The sequence below is a fragment of the Centropristis striata genome, chromosome 5 (genome assembly GCF_030273125.1).
Source record: "Centropristis striata isolate RG_2023a ecotype Rhode Island chromosome 5, C.striata_1.0, whole genome shotgun sequence".
NCBI lineage: Eukaryota > Metazoa > Chordata > Actinopteri > Perciformes > Serranidae > Centropristis > Centropristis striata.
Window position 1 is genome coordinate 22,963,564 of NC_081521.1, and position 20,457 is coordinate 22,984,020.

At 39.3% G+C, this 20,457-nt stretch overlaps 1 protein-coding gene across 2 annotated transcripts in view; it reads left to right on the forward strand.

Annotated features, from left to right (window-relative positions):
• Positions 1 to 1,034: 1,034 nt before the first annotated feature.
• The window catches only part of clstn1 (calsyntenin 1), a 45,067-nt gene continuing 25,644 nt past the window's right edge, over positions 1,035 to 20,457 (forward strand). For both annotated transcript variants that reach the window (XM_059332760.1, XM_059332761.1), the window contains exons 1-2: positions 1,035 to 1,283; positions 17,692 to 17,814. In XM_059332760.1, the coding sequence (XP_059188743.1) occupies positions 1,202 to 1,283; positions 17,692 to 17,814 (205 nt within the window). In that variant the 5' untranslated portion in view covers positions 1,035 to 1,201. The remainder of the gene's footprint in view (positions 1,284 to 17,691; positions 17,815 to 20,457) is intronic.

Genomic DNA, 20,457 nt, shown 5'->3' on the forward strand with positions numbered 1-20,457 from the left:
CCAAGCAAAGAATGTTGATACTGGTAAGAGTGTGTTGCCTCAGAGATTGTGTTCATAAAGACAGAAGTTGGATTTTGTGCCTCACGTCATCAGACACCTGCAGATAGAATGCTGTGTAACCCAGATTCATTTAGTCTGAGGTGGAAAGTGAAATGTTTTATTTGATTGCTTGTAAACACCTGAAACTTAAAATTTTACACTAACTAAGTAACTAAGTATATTTACTCAAACACTGTACTTAATACTGTGCATTAGGTCTATTTATCTACACAAATGACTAAATGTTGTGGAGGTTGAACTAACTGTTGTGCAAATGTTAATAGTGATGTGAGAAATGCACCAAAGCAACTGAGAAAAACTGTAACTAATTAAAAGTCATGTACACACACACACGCACACACACACACACACACATATATATATATTTATTATTTTACTCTTGGTACTTTAGATATATGTTGATACCAATACCTACTGTTGTACTTATACTTTTAGGTAAATATGCCATGTAAGTATTGTATGAACATAACTTCTGTATCTTAAGCTGCTGTGATGAAGTCTTATCTTAGCCAGTGGTGGAATGTAACTAAGTACGTTTACTCAAGTAATGTACTTAAGTACAATTGTGAGGTTCTTGTACTTTTCTTGAGTATTTCCACATATTTAACTTTATACTTCTACTTCACTAGCCTACATTTGGCTGCCATCTTAAGTTACTTTTCAGGTCAAGATTTAACAGGAAAAAATAGGATCAATTTAAAATAGTTATGCATGTAGCCCTACTTAAACAACAGTAAATGCTGCTTATATATATTGATGCCAGTACCTACTTTTGTACTGCAGGACTTTTACTTGTAACTGAGTATATTTACACTTTAGTGATGCTACTTTTACTTCAGCAAAATACCTGAACACTTCGTCCACCAATGCATTGGGGACGCAAGAACGCGCATGATTCAAGAACGCGCATACCAAACGCCCTACAGCCCCTGAACGCAGCAAGCTGCAAAACTGCGAGAGAAGCGGTGATTGAAGGGGATAGCAGAGCGGCGGCGGTGACGACGGCCATCTTAGAGCTACCGTGGTAACCGACACTCATCTTCTGGATTTTATCTTTCTTGTTGGGAGAAACATTCCGCCTTACTGACGAGGGAAGAAGAAGGTTGTTTTTTACTTCGCCGCGGTTGAACTCGAAGTCGGGATGCGGTTCCGAGGGAATACACAATTTGCATCCGCTGTCGGACTGGTCCTCGGACTATTATGTGCGGTGGAGGCAGCTAAAGGTAACTAAGCAGGGATTTATTTATCCCGTTGTGTTGTGTGTGTCTCTGTGTGTGTCTGTACGTGTCAGTTTCTTTTTGGGTTTAACGTTAACGGTTACAGCTGTTGAGGGTGAAAACGAGCGTTAGCTGGGCTGTGCGGTCCTGAGGGATGTTCAGGGACCTGTTCAGGGATGGTCAGCTCCGGAGCCGCAGCGGAGGGATGTAGCACCGGCGGCAGCAAGTGCATCCCGCGAAATTGCATCAAATTCACCCTCTAATAACCCCAAATAACACATTATACTCAGACTGCAGTTATCGTCTGTGTGTAAGGTGCCATCCTGAAGCGTAAAAACCTCAAATAGGCTACTTTGAAGATAATATCAAGGCCACGGAACGACCCCCTTCTGTCATCTGCATTCAGTCTATTTTTGGGCACTGCTTTCTTCCATTCGCTTCTTAACAATCTGATCAAATATTTCTCACCCTCTGCAGAGTTTGTAAGGTTTTTTTAATTTTTAAACTTGCTTGTGTCTGGTACTCCCTGTATTCGTCTCGTTTAAAAAAAAAAGAAAAGAAAAAAGAGAGCATCTGAATTAAGGCGATGTTTCTTCACCCCCTTTTTATTTTTAGATTCAATGTTATTAAACCGTATTTTCCCATTAGTGGACCTAATGCTTGATTTGGCAACGTTGTAGTCGCACCAGGACAGAGCAGGGTTGGCTACGCATTGCAGATCCTCCTCACAAGCCCCCTGTTTTGTCGGTGGATTTAATAATTTATGTGCTGTGATCACAGGCTTAAGTAGAAAGCTCTCGGTAGGTCTGGGCCTACTTATGACCAGAGACCGTATATAAGAAGAGCAGAAAGTGCAACATGCGCTCTTCATTTGCAATGTCACCGATGGACACCATCACACACTGAGGAGAGACATGCCTTTATTTGCTGCAGGGCGGTCCACCTCCCTCCTTCCAGCAGCTCACTGCTCAGACATGAACACCCTCACTGCATGAATTTATAGACTGTGTTTTCACGTTAAACTCAATACACTGACTCCCCAGGGTGAGCTTCCTGTTGCAGGGTGTGTAAAGGCAGGTGCATATTAGTCACTGGCCATATCGGCATGCCTGGGCAGCCACTATCGCTGCAGGCCAGTGTGTGCGTGGTGTTTTCTTTTAATGTTAGACCCAGTTTAATTTCCTATGAACAGAAAGGGATATAAATATCCATAAAAGTCTGCACTTCTAATCCAGCCATATTTCTTCCTGTTGCCATGCCAAGCAGCTGAAAATGCACAGCACCGGGAGGGATACCATGTGTAAAGCAGTAACTTAATTTATTTTTTCATCAATCACAAGTAAAAGGCCTGTAGCAGTTAGCACACCTTGTAGCTTGTGAGTTTTATGTTGTGGGCAAGTGTGTGTTTGTAGCGTGCACCTGCTGACTTCCCAGCTCTTATCAGCACAGCAGACCTGTGAAATCACCATCTTGGTGAGGGCTTATCTTTTATTAACCAAAGGTCACTTGCTTATTTTGTGCGCCACCTCTTTCACCTGCAATCCAGCTTTGTGTTTGTCGATGATTTTTTCTTTTGTATGACCAGCCACCTTGCAGTAGATGTGGAAGCTTATACTCCTCAGGTTTGTTCCTGAATCCTCCAGTTTTAGATGTCTGCAAATGATTCGTTTTTTTATTGCCAGAGAAACATACAGGCTTCAGCACATTCAGGTGAAATTACCAGAATTGGCAAGAGATGTTGTGGTTCTCAGCCATTCGCCTACACAACCATTCATCACTGATGACGTGGCTACAACAAACCTTAAAGGATCTGTTGGAAAAATATGTTTTTGATACAGATCAAAAATCTTACCTAGACAATATGATTCATTACACTGCCAGCTAGAAAATGTCAGTGTGTGTGAATGTGGTGCAAACACAGATCTTCTGTGGCAGGCCTGTTGAAGCCTCACAGCGGTTTTGGCTTTTAACTCTTTGGTGTAGTCCACTGCTGTTAATGTTTTTTCTACTCACGTTTTTGTCACTTGTTTTCTAGGTGTCTCTTGCCCATGCAATGCAATCTCTCTGTTTCTGTTATTATGAGCAGCTGCTGGGTGTCTTCATGTTCGAAAGTCAAACATTAGGTCTGCTTAAATTCATGAGCCTCCTCTGTGCACACACAGCCAGACAAAGGAAAGGCTGGCTGCTGGGAACTTTCTTGGCCCATTCATCATCGAATTAAGTAATTCTAGTTGAACAAATTGGACGCTCTGCTTTGTGCGTTGCTGAGTTAACATAAGCATTCCCCTTGCATTGCAGTAGAGAGGTACATATTCTTCCTGGTCCTGCATTCACTGGAGAAGGCTACCATTGATCCACTGAAAATTACATGTCAGTTTCGGTTAGAGCAATGTATCAGGTCAATATTTTTCTTTTTTAAACACCTCCTCCCTGGTCAAAGCTTTATTAAAATATTCTGTGTATCCTATGCTCATGTAAATACATAAGAAATGCAGGAAAATATTTTACCAAATTTTTTGTAGCGTCTTTTGTGTTTTCATAACCTTCGCCAATGAGGTCATGTTCTCAGCTCCGTTTGTTTGTCTGTTTGTCAGCAGGATTATGGAAAAATGACTGGCACAGTTTTCATGAAACTTGATTGAGGGGTGTAGCAAAGGGCAAGGAATAACCTTTTACATTTTGAAGTGGAACCGTAAAACAGGGTCGATACACAAATTATTTTTCACTTGTTAACATTGCAATAGGGCATTTGGTCTTGGTGGAGGTATGTAGGTAGTTTCCTTCAATCTTCAAATATGATTTTCATAACTATAATCATTAATTCAACTTGTATATCAATTTACTAATCAGTTAAGCTGTAGTCTAAATGCACATTCCATCCATCCAGTTGCCATTAGCAGCTTGAATCAGTCAAACATTATTGGTATCAGTCTTCAAAAATTGGTTTTGGTTGAAACCTTCTGCCTTGCCTATGAAACTTTCATCTCATATAGATCTATTGATTAAGATGTTCCCAGAAACCAAAACGTAGGATGACTGCCATCAGTCTCCTGGTTGATCCTGGGGAATTATATGTTGTAGACACTACTACTAATATTCCAACAATCTGTGTGACGTAATCCAGCTATGTTATGGCAAACAGAAACTATGTGGATGCACACAGCTGACAATGACCGCATTGTTGAATTCTCCCATGCAGCTCTTGTAACATTGTTGTATGCCATCATTCAGCCCCATGTTACAGGCTTGTTTCTCCTAAGAAATAACATCATTAAATTTCAACAGGGTGATGGTTAATGACAGGAAATCTGTTCAGTTTCACTTGTTTCACGTTGAACATGTCAGGGCTTTTGTCAGCTGCTGAAACAAAAAAGAAAATGTCAGCTGTCATCACTGAGTCACCCTAGGTGGTTTTGATAGATGGGGCCGATTTCATTTGATGTTCAGTGATCTTCTCCACGTATTCCACTGTGCCTTGTCACTACAAGACTCATGGCTGTATCATCATCAGTCACTGGGCACAGATGCAACTAAAAAGCACTCAGAGAGCACATACCATTTGCATAATCCTAAAAATGTTCTGTTTTTCATTCTCATTTGCTGATGGCTATGATTTTTAAAGCAAACTTCAAGCAGGAATATTAGGGCTTTCTCAATGATGATTTGAGTAAGATTTCAACTAAGCAGACTTATGAGACCTGTTTTCATTCTATTGACAGCAAACTTTTCTCATGTCTCAATAAAGAAATGAGAATTAGACATGGCCTTATAGTAGTTTTGGTTGTTCCACCTTATACGCAAATACCATCCAAATTTGAAGGAATATTCAGCAGGAGTTGTTATGCTTACAACTTCAACCATATTTGACTGCAGTTTCACAATGAGTTGAAGAGATAAGATAATGAAACATCATAAAACAAATAAATGAACATTGCCCAGCTCAGATATATATCAAATCTGGGAAAGATTGCATAAAATATGTTGGGAAAATGGTTAAATAGGATATAAATGATATCATAGACAATTCTAATATGGTGGTGGAAGCAGTTCAAGCACAAATGTGTTCAACAATCTCTCATAGATTTGTTGAAATGCAGAGAATCTGGGGGAAAATTAGGCCTCTACACCTCATGGTAGAGGATTTATGAGCCACAAAGTGCCTTGTAACAGGACACATTGTGGTGCTATCCATGGTTATAGTAATCTAATCATTCGCTCTTTGGATCATGGCTTACATCTACACATAATGTAATTGAAATCTGTTATGCATTTGTCGAGATATACCGCTGACAAACTGACACTCAGCTGTGCGTTGTAATTAAAGTGGGATTTAAAATTGATTACTGCTTCTGTGGAGTAGTTTAAGAACCATTACCAAACATTTACTTTACCAAACGTTTACTTGCCCTACACAGAGGCCCTGTTCCTACAAGTTAACTCTTACATTTTTCAGTAGTTATTCAAAGATTTCTCAGAGGAACAAAGGGCTTTTAGGCCCAGACTTCAGGGGTTGGGATCTCGACTAAGCATGTCACAATGCGGTCACTGTTCGAAGGATCGCGACTCAAGCCCCTCAAGAATGTGTTTATGAGATAATCCTCCGAAAGTGCTAAGTTGTTGAAGCATTTCCATTTGGTAATTTGCCACTTAGTGCTAGAAAGATAGGCCATGAGAATACTGGACTCAATTTGGGTCAGTGCTGACTTTCCTGTCATTGGTGCCTTCACGGGCTAGATGGAGTCAGTGAACTGTGACGAATGGGTCATTCAGTTGTGAATATTAAGTTGTGCCAGATGACTGGGAAGTTGTGTCCTCCACCAAGAAATGAGTTTACATTTGTGTGAGCCTTAAGTCCTGATGTTATACATTGGAACTGCAAGAGCAGAATAAAAAGTTAGATTTAGAAATGAAAGCACTGATTTAATTAATTTACCCTCGAGAGATGCACCGATTGTTAAATTCTGGGCTCATGCCACTGTTTTAAACAACAATTGTGCCGATTGCTGATACCAGTGTTTTGTTGTTGCTTTTTACTTTGTTTTTGTAGTTAATTTTACCCATTTTGTGCCAAGGAAATTAAAAAAATCTTGATTATAAATGAGCAAGTGAACTGTTTTTAAAGTGCAAAATTGATATGACGCATCAGACCCAGCCACTGCCATTGGTGAAGGTCATATCATTTGATGATGGGCCAATTGCAGTCAACCAGGCGAATATCGGCCGATAGCATTGTTCCCTGTTACCTCATATTGTATAATGAAGAATAAGAATTGGTTAAAAATCTGCTCATTTAAGTTGAATCAATTACATTTTTTTTACAGAAAGAAACATCTTGTGAAGATATTAAAATCAACCATCTAAATCCACAAAAATTGTAATTGCAAAAATATCCCTTTTTTTCATTAAAAATGTCTACATTGAAATTAAATACCTTAACTCTGAAAGTAATATCCATCTCATTGTGTTATTTTTATTGGTCTGAGTGCAATAAAAAACAGAGAATACAGGTTATACTTCGACCCACATCTGCAGCTTATCTGGCTGTGTCACCTCCTCCTTTAAGTTCCACTGCTTCCAGGAGAAAAACTGGCACTGCAGAGCTATTCACATTTGGGCGTGTCCACATAAGATTCAGGCTCCATGGGAAACAGGTAACCAAAGAGCACATTACCTGCCGCAGGTCAGCTGCACCCTACTGCCTGTACAGAGCTGCAGCCGTCTCACTCTCACTTCTTCACTCTCACTGGCTCTTTTGTGCCACTCACACAGAGAGGTGAATGAGTTGCATTCAAGGATCTGCGACTCCCAACCCCCTCTTCAGAGGAGCACTACGGTTGTCGAGGGTGTGTTCGTTCTGTCGAGCGGTTAAGACTGCGCAGAGGACAAACAAATGTTGTTGCCTGGCAGGGAAACTGAGAGGCTCTCCTGTGTGAACGGGGTGTTTGGGGAGTGAGGCCCCCTGAGGTCTGGGTTTCCTTTAAGGGTCCCTAGAACAGTCCCCAGTCTGTGATGGAGGTGGCTTGCGTCAACAAGCTGAGAAGCTTGTAAGGCAAGACAAACAGAGAAGTGTGCCCACTGTTTCAGACCGTGAGCAGTGTGTCCATTGATTATTCCCAGTCTATGGAAGTAAGAGAGTCACTCACTGAAGTCGTTGCTTGATTCAAACTTGGAAGCACCTCACACCTTCACCTATTTAGCTGAATTTTCTATTTGTCTCTGTTGGATATTTCTGTCTGATGGCAATAAGGCCTGAGGCTGCTGTGGTTGCTCTCCTTCTTGAAAGCACAGAGATTTTGAATTGTCAGTAATCAGTCCACAGATTGACGGCTGCCCACATACTCGGCTGATGAATTTTGCCCGTTCTTCTGCATTTTTGTTTTCACAGTTTTCCAAGCTTTTCTTTCGCCGTCTCCCTGGAAACACCTCAAGGTCTGACTACCTGAACACAGACGCTTTCTTATGCAGCTAATAGGAAAAATACGAAAGAACAACCTGGCAACAGAGATGCTTTATTTAGTCTTAAACAATAACAAGACAGCCTGTACACTCTGTAGACCGTGCTACCACTTGTGTTGCCTGTAATTGCCAAATTTCGCTATTAATCTGAAGTTATTCATAATTCAGGGTTAAACACATACAGCGGTTGCTCAGTACGTGATTTGTGTAAACATGCTAACATTTTCACAATGTTTGCAGTCACTGTTAGAGCCCAGATAGATAGATGTACATAGATTTATCATTTGACAGATATTATTGGCCAGTATTGGTATCGGTATCTGTGTATATGCTATCCGAAAAGTGCTATAAATTCTATTTCATTCTATTCTTTTTTCTTTCAGCAATTGACTAAAACTAAACAGTAATTATGTTTATTTAGCTATTCATTTTATTCCTATTTATTATTTTTATTCAATTATAATTTAATTTATGTAATACACTGATTGTATAATGTGTAATAATGTTAAATATTATTTGATAAAGTTTTATGTCTGAGAAAGTAGCTCTCTGGGTACATAAAAAAGGTAAATTTTCATTCCAGCTCAAAAAAATTCTATATCGGCCACCATATCGGTCATTGATTAATTTCCCCCCTCTAAAATCAGTATCGACATCGGTCTCAAAAATCCTATATCAGTCGGGCTCTGGTCACTATGCTTGTTTAGAGTTAATATGTAATATAATAATCTGAAATCTGTAAGTCTGTCCTACGACTCATGTGAGTCCCATGTGTACATCTCTTAAAATCATTGCTTATTCATTCTTCTTTGTGATCGTGTTTAAAAAAACTGGGAAAGAGATGGGTTTCTGTCAAACGGATAAAAGCCAAGAGCTGATATGATTGCCTCTTCCATGTTCCACCAGTTAAACACACAAAAAGCCATATAATGCTATATATGAGGGTGGTATATGATCAAGCCGTGGTGGTATTTTGTATCGATGTATGTTCGTGGAGTCACAAAATGGTTGCAAATTATAGATGCATTGACTATTATTGCACCAAAGAGTTAAACGTCGCGCAGTAGCTCATCCGCCTTACAGCGTTGGTGCAGTAGAGCTTCACATTTGCATGCAATCAAAGCAGATGAAGACTTGCGGGCTGTCAGACATCAAAATAAAATATGAGCTAAATCGATGAAGCAGAGTTCCACAGCACGTCCCAGGGCTGACACTTGGCTACACCGTCATCATTATACAACACACCCTCAGAGGTTCCCAGGCTTTATCAGGCTTCATCTGATAATTACAGACTGATCATCTGCTGCAGCGATGCTGCTACAATCTGGACAGCTGTGATGTATTTCTCTGGCGCTCCCTGGGAAACCAGTAGCTTGTGAACAGTCTGCCATCATCATATTTGGTAAAGTCCATGCAGTAGTGAGGGGTAATACAGTAGCTGGACACGTGAAAATTAGGGAAGCTGATCTTATTCCCCCTCTATAAAGAAGAGACATCACAGAAGTGGCATGGAGGGACAGAGAGTGTGTACAGGCGTCCTGTTGAATCTCAGGATTAGCAGGACCTATTGTGGCCCTCACATTCTCGCAGGAAGTATTTCATCACGGTTAATAGGTCAAACTGTAAAGGTTAGGCTTTAATGAAAGAGCTCGGCAACCATAAAGGAGCTTTGTCTTTGTGTCCGTCTGAATGGTCAGTGTGATGTTGCCCCGTTCTTTGGAGGTCACAAAAGAAGTCAGCAATGCCATCACACTGTTAGAAATGTGCCTCCACAGAGTTTTGGAGTTTTATCATTTTGATTACTGACAGATTGTAGTTCCCATTTGAGGGAAAATTCACAATAAAATGTTGTTTCTATGCAAAGAGAGGTGAGGCCTATTTAGCATTTACAAAACAAGACAATTCATTGTCCTGCGGGTAAATCAATTCCAGTGCTCATCAACCTGGAAAACCATTTATTTTTCAAGACTTGATTGCATCCTAGCATTGTCTGCCACTATAAAGTTCAGACAAATGTCAGTTTATTTGAAGTGGGAAAAGCCACTGGCTATATTGGCTCATCATTAGCATTGCAGTGTTATCTCTGCAAGGTGGGTACTTACTTAGCTTATTTAAACCATATTCATTAACATAAAATATAAAGAAACCACAAACTACATCCCACAAAATGATCATAAGTTGAATTGTGACTTCTCTAAAACAACAAAAAACCTGAACAATGTGACCTATATGGCTAGCAGGATTAATTGCAGTTTTAGCTAGGTGTACCTAATAAAATGGCAAGTTATGCCTCATACACGGCATGGTTCGGCCTGGCTCAACTCTACTCACTTTTGCTCCCAGATATTTTTTCTCTATTTTGTTCACACTGTGCATGAAACAGCCCTGACATCACCACTTACTGAATCCTTTCAATAGCAACGATTTCGGTTTGTCATTCAGCATAATTTTCTGCGCTGCTGTTTTTTTAAATTTGGGTCAAGTGAATGAAACAATTCCGTCCTCTTTGGACGATAGCTTGGCTTTTTAGAAATGGCCTGTTTGCACAGGATGTCCCCGTATTGCTCAAGTGGCGATTCTCTCTGTATCTTTTTTCTTTACATGACAAAGCATGCATCATTTTAAGAACCAATTCACGTGAAAGCATTAATGGTCTCTTAAAAATACACACTCTGGTTCAGAGAGTGCAGGTGACAGAGACATAGAGATGATCAGTAGATGGCTTGGCACGGCAGACAGTCACACGTAGTACTTTGTCCTTGTGCACCTGTGTCAGAAGTCAGCCGTGTTTCAGTCCTGCTCTCTCCAAAAGCCTTTTGTTCCTCTGAGTTCTCCCTCTGTTTATAATCTGTACATCTTAAAAGTGGATCCCTTTAACGTTCAGTCATATCGTTGTATCACGCTCATCGTCAGATTTGGCAGCCTCAGTTACTTTGTTTTGTGTCTTGCTCATCGCTTGACCTTGTCAGTGAATGAACTAGACCCATCCCATTATAGGATTAAGTGTCATTGGCTTTATTTGCTGCGTAACAGGATTGCATACCAGGTACGGTATCTTGCCAGGCTGTAAGTGGGTCCAGTAGCCCGCCGTCTGTGCTCGTACAGTAACGGTTTGATGTGTGTGTTTGTCCGCAGCTTCTGACACGTCATTCATTTCTCAAAGTCTTTTTAAATCACTTCAGTTTGTGTCTGTGTCTGCCAGCATACTGGTGGATTTTTTAGATAAAAGAGAGAGAAACTCTTTTATTTTGTAGATGTGACTCATTGTATGTCAGCATGGGATGGCAAGACTGGGTTGAAATCTATTATTCAGCAGGAGGCAAACATCAGCCCATTATATCTGTGTATTTATATCCTGACTATCAATCTAATATTTATATTGAGGCCAACGATTTCTCTGTGCTAGAAATAGGATGGCGAGTCACTGTAGTCCACTCCTTAACCTCACAATGTATTCTTGTGGGTGAAATGATCTAAAACCATTGAAGCATGCTCTTTTATATTCAGTTTTTTTTTTTTGCCCTTTTCTGTTCAACCCTAACAGTTAGGTGAATTGAAAATTGAGTGTCACAGCATTGTCTTTTGTTCTTTTCAGCAGTTATATTTACAATTCAGATATATTTAGTGGCAGATTCTTACAAAATCATTGTTGTTTTTTTGTCTTTCCAATCTTGAATTTTGAAGCATGCTGAAAAAGTAGTGTTTTCAAAAGACAAATAACATAAGTGACATTGACCAACATTGTTGTGAGCTCCTAATGGTTCAACCTGAGAGAGTCTCTCTTTCCATTGTTCTTAAGATTAGAGCTGAAACAGTTGATCAACTACAAAAAATTATCTTCATGAATTATGATGAATTTATTAATTGTTCAAGTCTTCAATCAAGCTATCAAGCAAAATGTGTCCACCATTTTGTTTTCAGATTCTTACATTTTAGGATTTGCTTTTGACTGTTGATTGGACATCATATGAATCAAATCCACAGCTGCAACTAAATGACGCATGCATCTGTTTGGGGCTTTTTAAAATTGGTTGGCTGGGTTTTTCTTTGTCCAAAATATGTTGCTTTTTTGGACAATGCACATTTGTTTCTTCTATATTTACATTTGTATGTTTTCTTATTATGCAAATAAACCTTTCTTAAAGAATTCCCATTTATTAGTTCTTGTCTCAGGCTATTTTTCAGAACATTTTTTAACAAATTATACTTTTCAAAAGTGATCAGCATTTTAAAAAGGGGTGAGGACATGTCCCCAGCATCCCCAATATAATTGACACCTTTGATACAATAGTTTGAAATGAATATTGTCGTTAGTTGCAGCCCTACATAGGATTAGGCAAAATGCGGCAAACATCTGGATCAGGTTTATTTTGATAGAAAAATATCAAGACAAGACATGCTCAAATCAGTTTATAGTGAATACAACACACAAACACGTTTAGCTTCTTAGGCATCTTCTGTAGTATGTCAGAGGGATCTCCATCAGTTTAATGTTGATTATTTGTTAGAAGTCAAGAGATTCCTCTCAAATTATCTGCTTTTATGTCAGTGAAGGACTGAGTCTGCAGGTTGTAATTGGGCCAGTTTGAATTGTGTTAGATGAATTGGTTTCCTAATTAAGTTCAATTAAGAAAATGGCAGTCTTCCATGGTAAACATCCCCAGTGCTGCAGCAGCAGGTCTCCTCTCAGACTGCCTCAAACATTTCAAAGCCCCTCTGCTAATCTCATTCCATCTTAAATCCTAAAGCCTCCCCTGCTGAAAAACAACTTGTTCCTCCCTTACAATACAGTCTCACTTGTAAAATATTCAAAGTCTTATCTTTTAGGTATGTAATACATCACCCAGTTTCCAAGAATAACGGTGTCTGTATTTGTGCAAGTGATGTCTTTGTTTCGATGTGTCAAATGTTCACAGCACAACAAATGTTCTTCCGTTCACTGCAGGGTTGCAGGGGGATGATGAAGCTATTTCGTCAAAAGGGCCTTGTTAGCAATTTCACACAATGTATGTGAGAATTTCACGCCTTAAAAAAAATCGTGCTTTAGATTTCATCTCATGGGAAGTGAGTGTGAGAAAAAGGGGCTCTGATTGTAACGGTGATTTACTGCGCTGGTGCAGTTTGCTTTTGTCAAAAGTCCTCCCGCGTCGGCCTTTTTTGTCCTCATACCTACACCTATTTGTGTCACATTTCTCCACTCCACAGTTTCCCATCTGTGACGCATATCTGCTTTCTCTCTCTCTCTTATTTCAATTCATCTGTGCTGCTGCCCATTTCAGACCATTGTTGGGAGTTTCTTCTGTCAGACGTTTCTTGACTTCACAGCACAAAGTCGATTAGCTGTGACAAAGTGTTCTGACTTTCAAAAAACAACATTTAGTTTTCCCTGTGCCTGCAGACATTTGCTTGTTTTAAAGTGGATGAAATGCACTTTATAAGCTCTTTTTCAAAGTCCTTATTCATCAGTCAAAGTGGAGATAGATACTACACAAATGGGACAAAGTGCTTTTTAGATTAGGGGAAATTACATTTAACTAGACCAGGCAGGAGGGGCACAGGCAGGCAGCCTTTTTGGTTAGTTCATTGTTTATCAGCCAGGATTGGGCCCAAATGATTTGCATAAACCTGCAGGAGCTTTGAGGATGCATTGGATGTTATACCATTCAGTGCCGGCCCTAGTTCACTGCTCCTCGGTGCTGAAGGCCGACTCATGGACAAATGTGAGGCCTACATGTGACCTGGCAGCTAACAGTTACTGTGACTCTGTGGAAGTTAAAGCAGATTATTGTAGTAGTCTGGCCTTGCAATCTGTCTAAAGTCATCCATTTCACTTCAGGTCACAAGATGCTCCACAAAGAAGATTCAATTGGGCTTTATCAATTATAGAGTACTGGGAAAGACAACAACTCTTTCCCGCATTTAGCACACATTTCTTGCTAAAACAATTATATTTCAGCCGTGTTTTTAAAAGGAACTAGCTATTGTAACAGAATGCAATTATTTTATACTTGAATTTTGTTATTAAGCCCATAAGAACACATTAACTTTGTGTGATGTGACAAACTTTGAAGGCATGTCTACTTCGGTAACAACTTTTCTTACTGGAGAAAAAAATAGTTTGTTGGGTAACTAATTCATTGTGGTGCCCACAGTACGCCAATCCTGTGCAAGTAGCTTGTAATTAATTTTCATTGATCGTGTAATCACTGAGAATTACACAAAATTATGTAAAGACACACAACGCAAGTCATTTGCTACGCTGAAATTGGATTTGGCAGACTGACATTTAAAGTCGCCTGAAAACATTCTCATCATTTATTTATGCTTTTGTAGGTTTTCTTTTATCTGGTTACTGTTTGAAGCTCATAATATAATTGTGCACAGATTGCGTTATTGAACATCAGGCGTCTTCCTATTAGTCAGATGATGAATGTGTGATGTTAAGGCTTTCTGCAGCTTCACACGGCTGTGGATTTAATTTCACTATGCAAAACATATTTCAATTAGGATTTAACTGTAAAGACTTGCAGAGGAGAAACATTCTGCTGCCATTCATTCTAATTCTAATTGTGTAACTTAACGGGACAGTTCAATCCCAAAATCTAAAATGCATATTTTTCCTTTCACCTGTAGTTAGAGGTGGGGAAAAAATAGATATTTAACATAGTATCGCGACTTTGCGTAGCAATATTATATCGATTCATTCATTGTGTTCCCGACGGCCGCCGTTTTCGCTGTTCCGAAAGGTCGTAGTGGGCTCACTTTTAGGATACTGGATATACTGTTATCATATGAAACTAGAGGATCTATGGAATCAATAGGCACCATGTCATGATATCATGTCGGGAAGTTGTTGAAGTAACAGGTCATGCTATCTTAATCAAAATAGGCTCTCTCTGTTCCCACATACACGGCTGCCTCCCAATTCAGAACTGAGAATTTTCTCTTATTTGACAAAACAATTCTTGATTAAATTTAATCAAACACAGTTAAACAGTTAAATCGCAATATATTGTATCACAATGCTCACCATATGGCAAAATCCTTAGAATCGCAATAATATTGCGTCGTGACTCAAGTATTGGAATAAAATCGTACCGTGGGGCCTCTGGTGATTCACACCTCTACCTTTAATGTAATGTTATAAATATCAATGTAGATTGTTTTGGTGTGAGCTGTTGAGTGTTGTAGATATTAGCTGTAGAAGTGTCTGTCGTCTCTCGAATATAATGGAACTAAGATTGCACTCAGCTTGTGGTGCCCAAATCAACAAAAAAATAAGTTTGAACAACTCAACAGCAATGTCTCTTTCCAGAAATCATGGCCCACTATAGGGAAAGGGACATTTTTATTTTTACTTTGAAGTGATTGAAGAGCTTTTTTAATCAGCTGATAACAAACAAATTATAAGAGTTTTAGGACTTAAATGAGGCACCATAATTAATCCACTTTCTATTTAAATAATGCTTGTTGAGATGAATGTTGTGCTCAGTGTGTTGTTGTGTTCATGGAAATGGATACATGTGGGCTGGAGGATGTGCTTCAGTTTGTCATGGAGCTAATAATATTGTCCATTTCCATTCACATACCCTTGGACCAGTTGGTGGCGTTGTCATCATATCAAATAGCTAAAAACCCTGATGTTTTTAACACAGTTTTTATTTCAGACAACAGAGGTAGAGTTTTCCACATGGAATACTGTAGTTAGTACACAGTGTTACTGATGATAAACTACAAGGGCATTTGAGAGGGCAGACCTCTGCCAAGGTATGCCCCATCTTGAAAATAATTGGTGTATCTGCTCCAGGATTTGGATCCATTGCCAAAATGTAATGGTTTCTTCCTTGACCCATAATACACCTTTCCACCAAGTTTCATGAAAATCAGGCCAGTAGATGTTTTATAATCCTGCTGACAGACAAACAAACAAACCCAACTGAAAACATAACCTCTTTGGCTGAAGCAATCAAGATTAAGAGCGTATTTGAGTAACTGTCTGTTTGGCATTACTGATTAACTAACTGCCCTGTCTGACAAAAGTGAAATCTGAAAATTATGCGGTTAAATATGGCAGAGTCTTTGTCTCTTTTAAACCATGTCAATATTTGTGGGCATTTACTCCGATACAAAAATGATTGTGCTCTTGGACAGTGGTAAAATGCCCCTTCAGTCCCTGCTAAAACAGCATAAATAAGTTTGAAATATGATTTTCTCCAGAGTGACTGAAAACAAAATGGCCTTGTAATGTAATTGCAAACATAGCTGTTGGAGGGGTTTTTTATACAAGAAGCTCAGCAGCACAGCCTTGTCCTGTAGTGGAATAATGAAGACGAGAAACCGCTCACCAGGCGTGTAATTCATGTTTATAACTTTGCTAAAAGTCATATATTTGTCTCATAGTTATTCACACATAACTTTAATCAAGACTTAAGACATCAGTTGCTGTTGCAGCGTTATTGCAGCTTTTTAAGGATATTATTGCAGAAACATTATAGAGAAAGCCCATTTCAGTGCTCCTGGCAATCTGGCAACCACTGGCAAATTATGATGCTTCATAAATTATTAAATAGATCACTGTTAACACCAGAAGAAATATTATATAACCAGAACAGTTTCCAGCATTACATTTGGGCCAAATGCCCATGGTGTCGTGTTTGATGATGATTTCCTTTTTTCGGTTATTGTTTAAGCTATCACAGCAGTTCTTTGTTAGCATGGATTAGCTTGAATGCATGACATGACCACATAGAATTCATCAGACTGTTTACAGTGAAAATGACCTTTTGAATAAGGACAGAGGGGTTAAGGCAAGGGCAGACGGGCTGCATGTCTGAACAAAGCAGAGGATTTGAATAAGCTCTAATGATTGCATATTTTTCTTTGAGAAAATGATTAAAACATTGACTCAATCCGTGTGATCTTGGAAAACAAAAAGTGGAGCTGCTTGTAAATAGGTCTTGTATAAAGTATTTATGTAATGTTGCAGTGTGCAGCCCCGATTAACAATAAATATGATATTGTGCCTGAACTTTGATTATCATTGCAAAATACAGCCATAGAGTTAAAAACATAATTTGGATGCACAGTTACTGACTGAAATTCGTCTGGTCCGGTCACCTCACCAAGTGTTTCTGTCCCCCACAGTGTGCTGTCAGCCAGTGTTGGCATCACCTGTGCAGATCAGCAGCACAGGAATGCTATGCTCTCCCCTTGCTCTGGAGTGAGCACATATTGGCTGTAAGAGAGCTGCATCTCCCCTGCGTCAACGCTGTTTTCTAAGCCAGCCCAAATATGTCACTCACTGCAGCTTTTTCTGCAGCCGCCAGCTACAACAGAGTCCTGTCTGCAGCTGGGATGCTTCCCGGGCTGACTAGCACACAAAGCAGCCAAACTACGGCTCCACAAAGCACCATGAAAGTCATAGCCAGAGCCTTTTTCTTCCATGTGATGCCTCTGTCAAAAGTCATTAACTGTGGTTCTGTCTTTGACGTAGAGAAATGTGTCTTCAGTTTGGAAAAATCCAACCATACAACATTAGTACACTGTATTTAGGATGGAGAATGATGTGCAATTGAGGGTCAAGAGCAGCAGATTTTTCGCACCACCAAACGTTACACCAGTCGTTGTCCTCCTTGGCTGCCTGTTTCTGTTGTGGGCAATCTCTCCGTTGTGCACAGTGCTTCTAAAAATAATATTAAAAGCATCCAAATCCTCATTAAAAATTTACTCAAGGTGCATTGGGAAGAAAGATAAAAGTCAAAGTAGCAATTTGAGAAAACACTGATGGAATCTGATTATTAAATCTACAGAAAAAAAAGATGTAGACTGTTAATTAGTGTCAGTGAGAGAAAAACAAGTTGCCTATCAGGATATCTCACCTCAGGGCAGAAATTATTTGTATGGATTAAAAAAATATATATTGTTAGACAATGACATTTCCTTTCTCTGTCCCTCACAGTCAATAAGCACAAACCATGGATCGAGACGACGTACCACGGGATCATAACGGAAAACGATGACAAAGTACTTCTGGACCCTCCTCTAATTGCACTGGATAAGGATGCTCCTCTACGCTACGCAGGTGAGAGAGGAGGTTTAATGCCGCTGCTGCTGCTGCTATTTCTTTACTCCCTCAGCTTCACTTCACTTGGAATGACTCATTTTACAAATAAATAAAAAAATAAAAAAACGCTAACTGCTCTGTACCATTAGAGCTTTGAGATTGTGTAACATGTAATGGATGCGGAAAAATTGTTCATCTATGAATAATGTGAATGTCATAGACATTTCAGGGACTTTGATGTGTGGGTTTGAAGACATGCAATCAGTTTGCTAAGGGACTATTTCTACACTGAACTAATTCTTCTTAATTCAACGAAAAACAGATTTACTTAACCTCACTTAAAGTTGCTCTGATGAAAAGGATATTGCTATGAAAATATTATATATTAATATTATTTTCCACTTGCACCGAGTTAAATATTTTAACCAACATATGTCCTGATCATCACTATCAAATATTTATTGAATTTAAAAATGATAACCCTTTTAAATGTCAGTTTGCGTCAGTGATGTTTTCTACGTAAATAGAATATATACTAAATGCTAGGGGGATTTTTTTTTTACATTCTGGGATGTGTTAATGATTAGCAACAACATTGATTTTGATTCATTGCATCAAACACTGCAGGGCTCCATAATACAGCAGCAATAACCTCAGTGGAAAACAGGGAAAAATGTATGTATGTATTTGCTCAATAGAGCATGAGACAATGGCTCAATGTAGTGGAAAATAGTGAAAACTACAGTTTTAAGCCAGGGCTCTAGATTGAAAGCCTGAAATAATAGAATACCATTATACAGTGATGGAAAAAAATATTAGACACCTTTTGTTTTCTTCATTTTCTTGTATATTTTAATGCCTGGTGCAACTAAAGGTACATTGGTTTGGACAAATATTATAACTACAAAAATACCCCATAAGAGTTTGATTTAAGAGCTGATAATCTAGCCATTACCAATGGTTTTCTTGATAATGATTTTGGTTATTATCAAGAAAACCATGGAAAGTGGCTAGATATCAGCTCTTGAATTAAACTCTTATGAGCGATTTTTGTTATCATTGTATTTCTCCAAACAAATGTACCTTTAGTTGTACCAGGCATTAAAATATACAAGAAAATTAAGAAAACAAGGGTGGTCGAAGATTTTTTCCATGACTGTATATACTTTAACGGCTGTGGGTTTAAAAATTGTGGTTTCAATGGGGACATTTTTGTCCTGAAGGCTGAATGGCGAGAGACTTTATTATTACTATAGGAATTGAGGTTAAACTTCCAAAATTCAGGGGGGATAAAAACGGACACACAAAATTTAAAAATGTGCTTAGAGAGGCACAAGGGTCAGCATAGAAGTCAAATCTAGCCTCAGCATCATGAAGTCCCTGTCTCTTCAGGGAGTAGCATTCTTTCTGTGATAATAGGCTATATTGAAGATAAAATGTTTATACAAAGAGAATAATTTTGCTTATTGTTGAATAATCATTAAATGCACTCCTGGTAGCCATATGACTGGATGGCATTTTGCACATTAGATTTTCATGACATGCTTGTCACACTTACATACAGCTGGCTACCATATCCTACAGAGTGGCCCCTTTTGATATTAAGATCAAAATGCTCTTTCATGTTCTTTTGTTTTTTCTCCCCCCTCCCAGTGGGGAGGCACAATTAGTGTGCTTTATGTACCAACGCAGCATCAGCTCTGGGGTTTTTAATCACACCAGGATTGACTTTGGCCAGGATTCAAAGCACCACAGTACTGGAAATGATTTCCCACCATTTCACATCACATGAGCTGTGTGATCTTTTGTCTGCTAGTCCCCTCACGCTCCCTTCACTGCTCTTGATATTCTCTGATTTACCAAGTGAGGCTTTAACATCCACTTGCCTGTCAAGAGAAGATGCCGGATGTATTATTTACAAAGTCATGTATAATCAGATTGTTTCTCAAGAGCTGATCGGCCTGGCTGCACATTGTTTTTAAGGTGGACAGCTTCAGCAAGAAGCCAATCATTTCTGAAGGGCAGGGAGTTGAATAATATGCCCTTACACAGTAAATCAGTGTTGAACACAGAGCTTGGTGCTCCTACCTCTTTCAGCTGGGGCTCCTTTTTTTGATGAGCAGGGCCCTGTGAATGGACTGCGTGTCCCTGTGAACTAGCTCTCTAGAGACAGAGCGAGCAATCTGGCTTCACGTGGCAGCCGGGGTGACCAACTCTGTCGTGCCAGCCTCCTTGTAGTCGCTCCATCTGTGCCAACAAACGAGGTTCACTGTAAAGCTGACCCACGGGCCAAGAAGCCTAATCACAGGATCTCAAGTCAGATTAGTGTAAATATGTGAGTAATATTTACCATAAATGAGGATCTACTGGATGAGTTTGTTTGTATTAGAGTGATGTACTGTGGAACTAGCTTTATGTGTGTCGTTATCTGAGTGGTGAGTTCAGTCGGGCTGATTGAAGCTGAAATAGCCGAAACCAAAGCAAACTTGAAAATGAACTCCGTGTTCACGGATGACTGTGCTCTAAAACAAGCAAGAAACAAAGAAAGCAGGGAGGATTAACCCACAAGATCTGGGTTATTTGATTTATGAAGAAACATTAGAAGCAACACAGGTCCTGCAAATGGAAACCAGAGAATATACAGCGTATTGATCTCTTTGC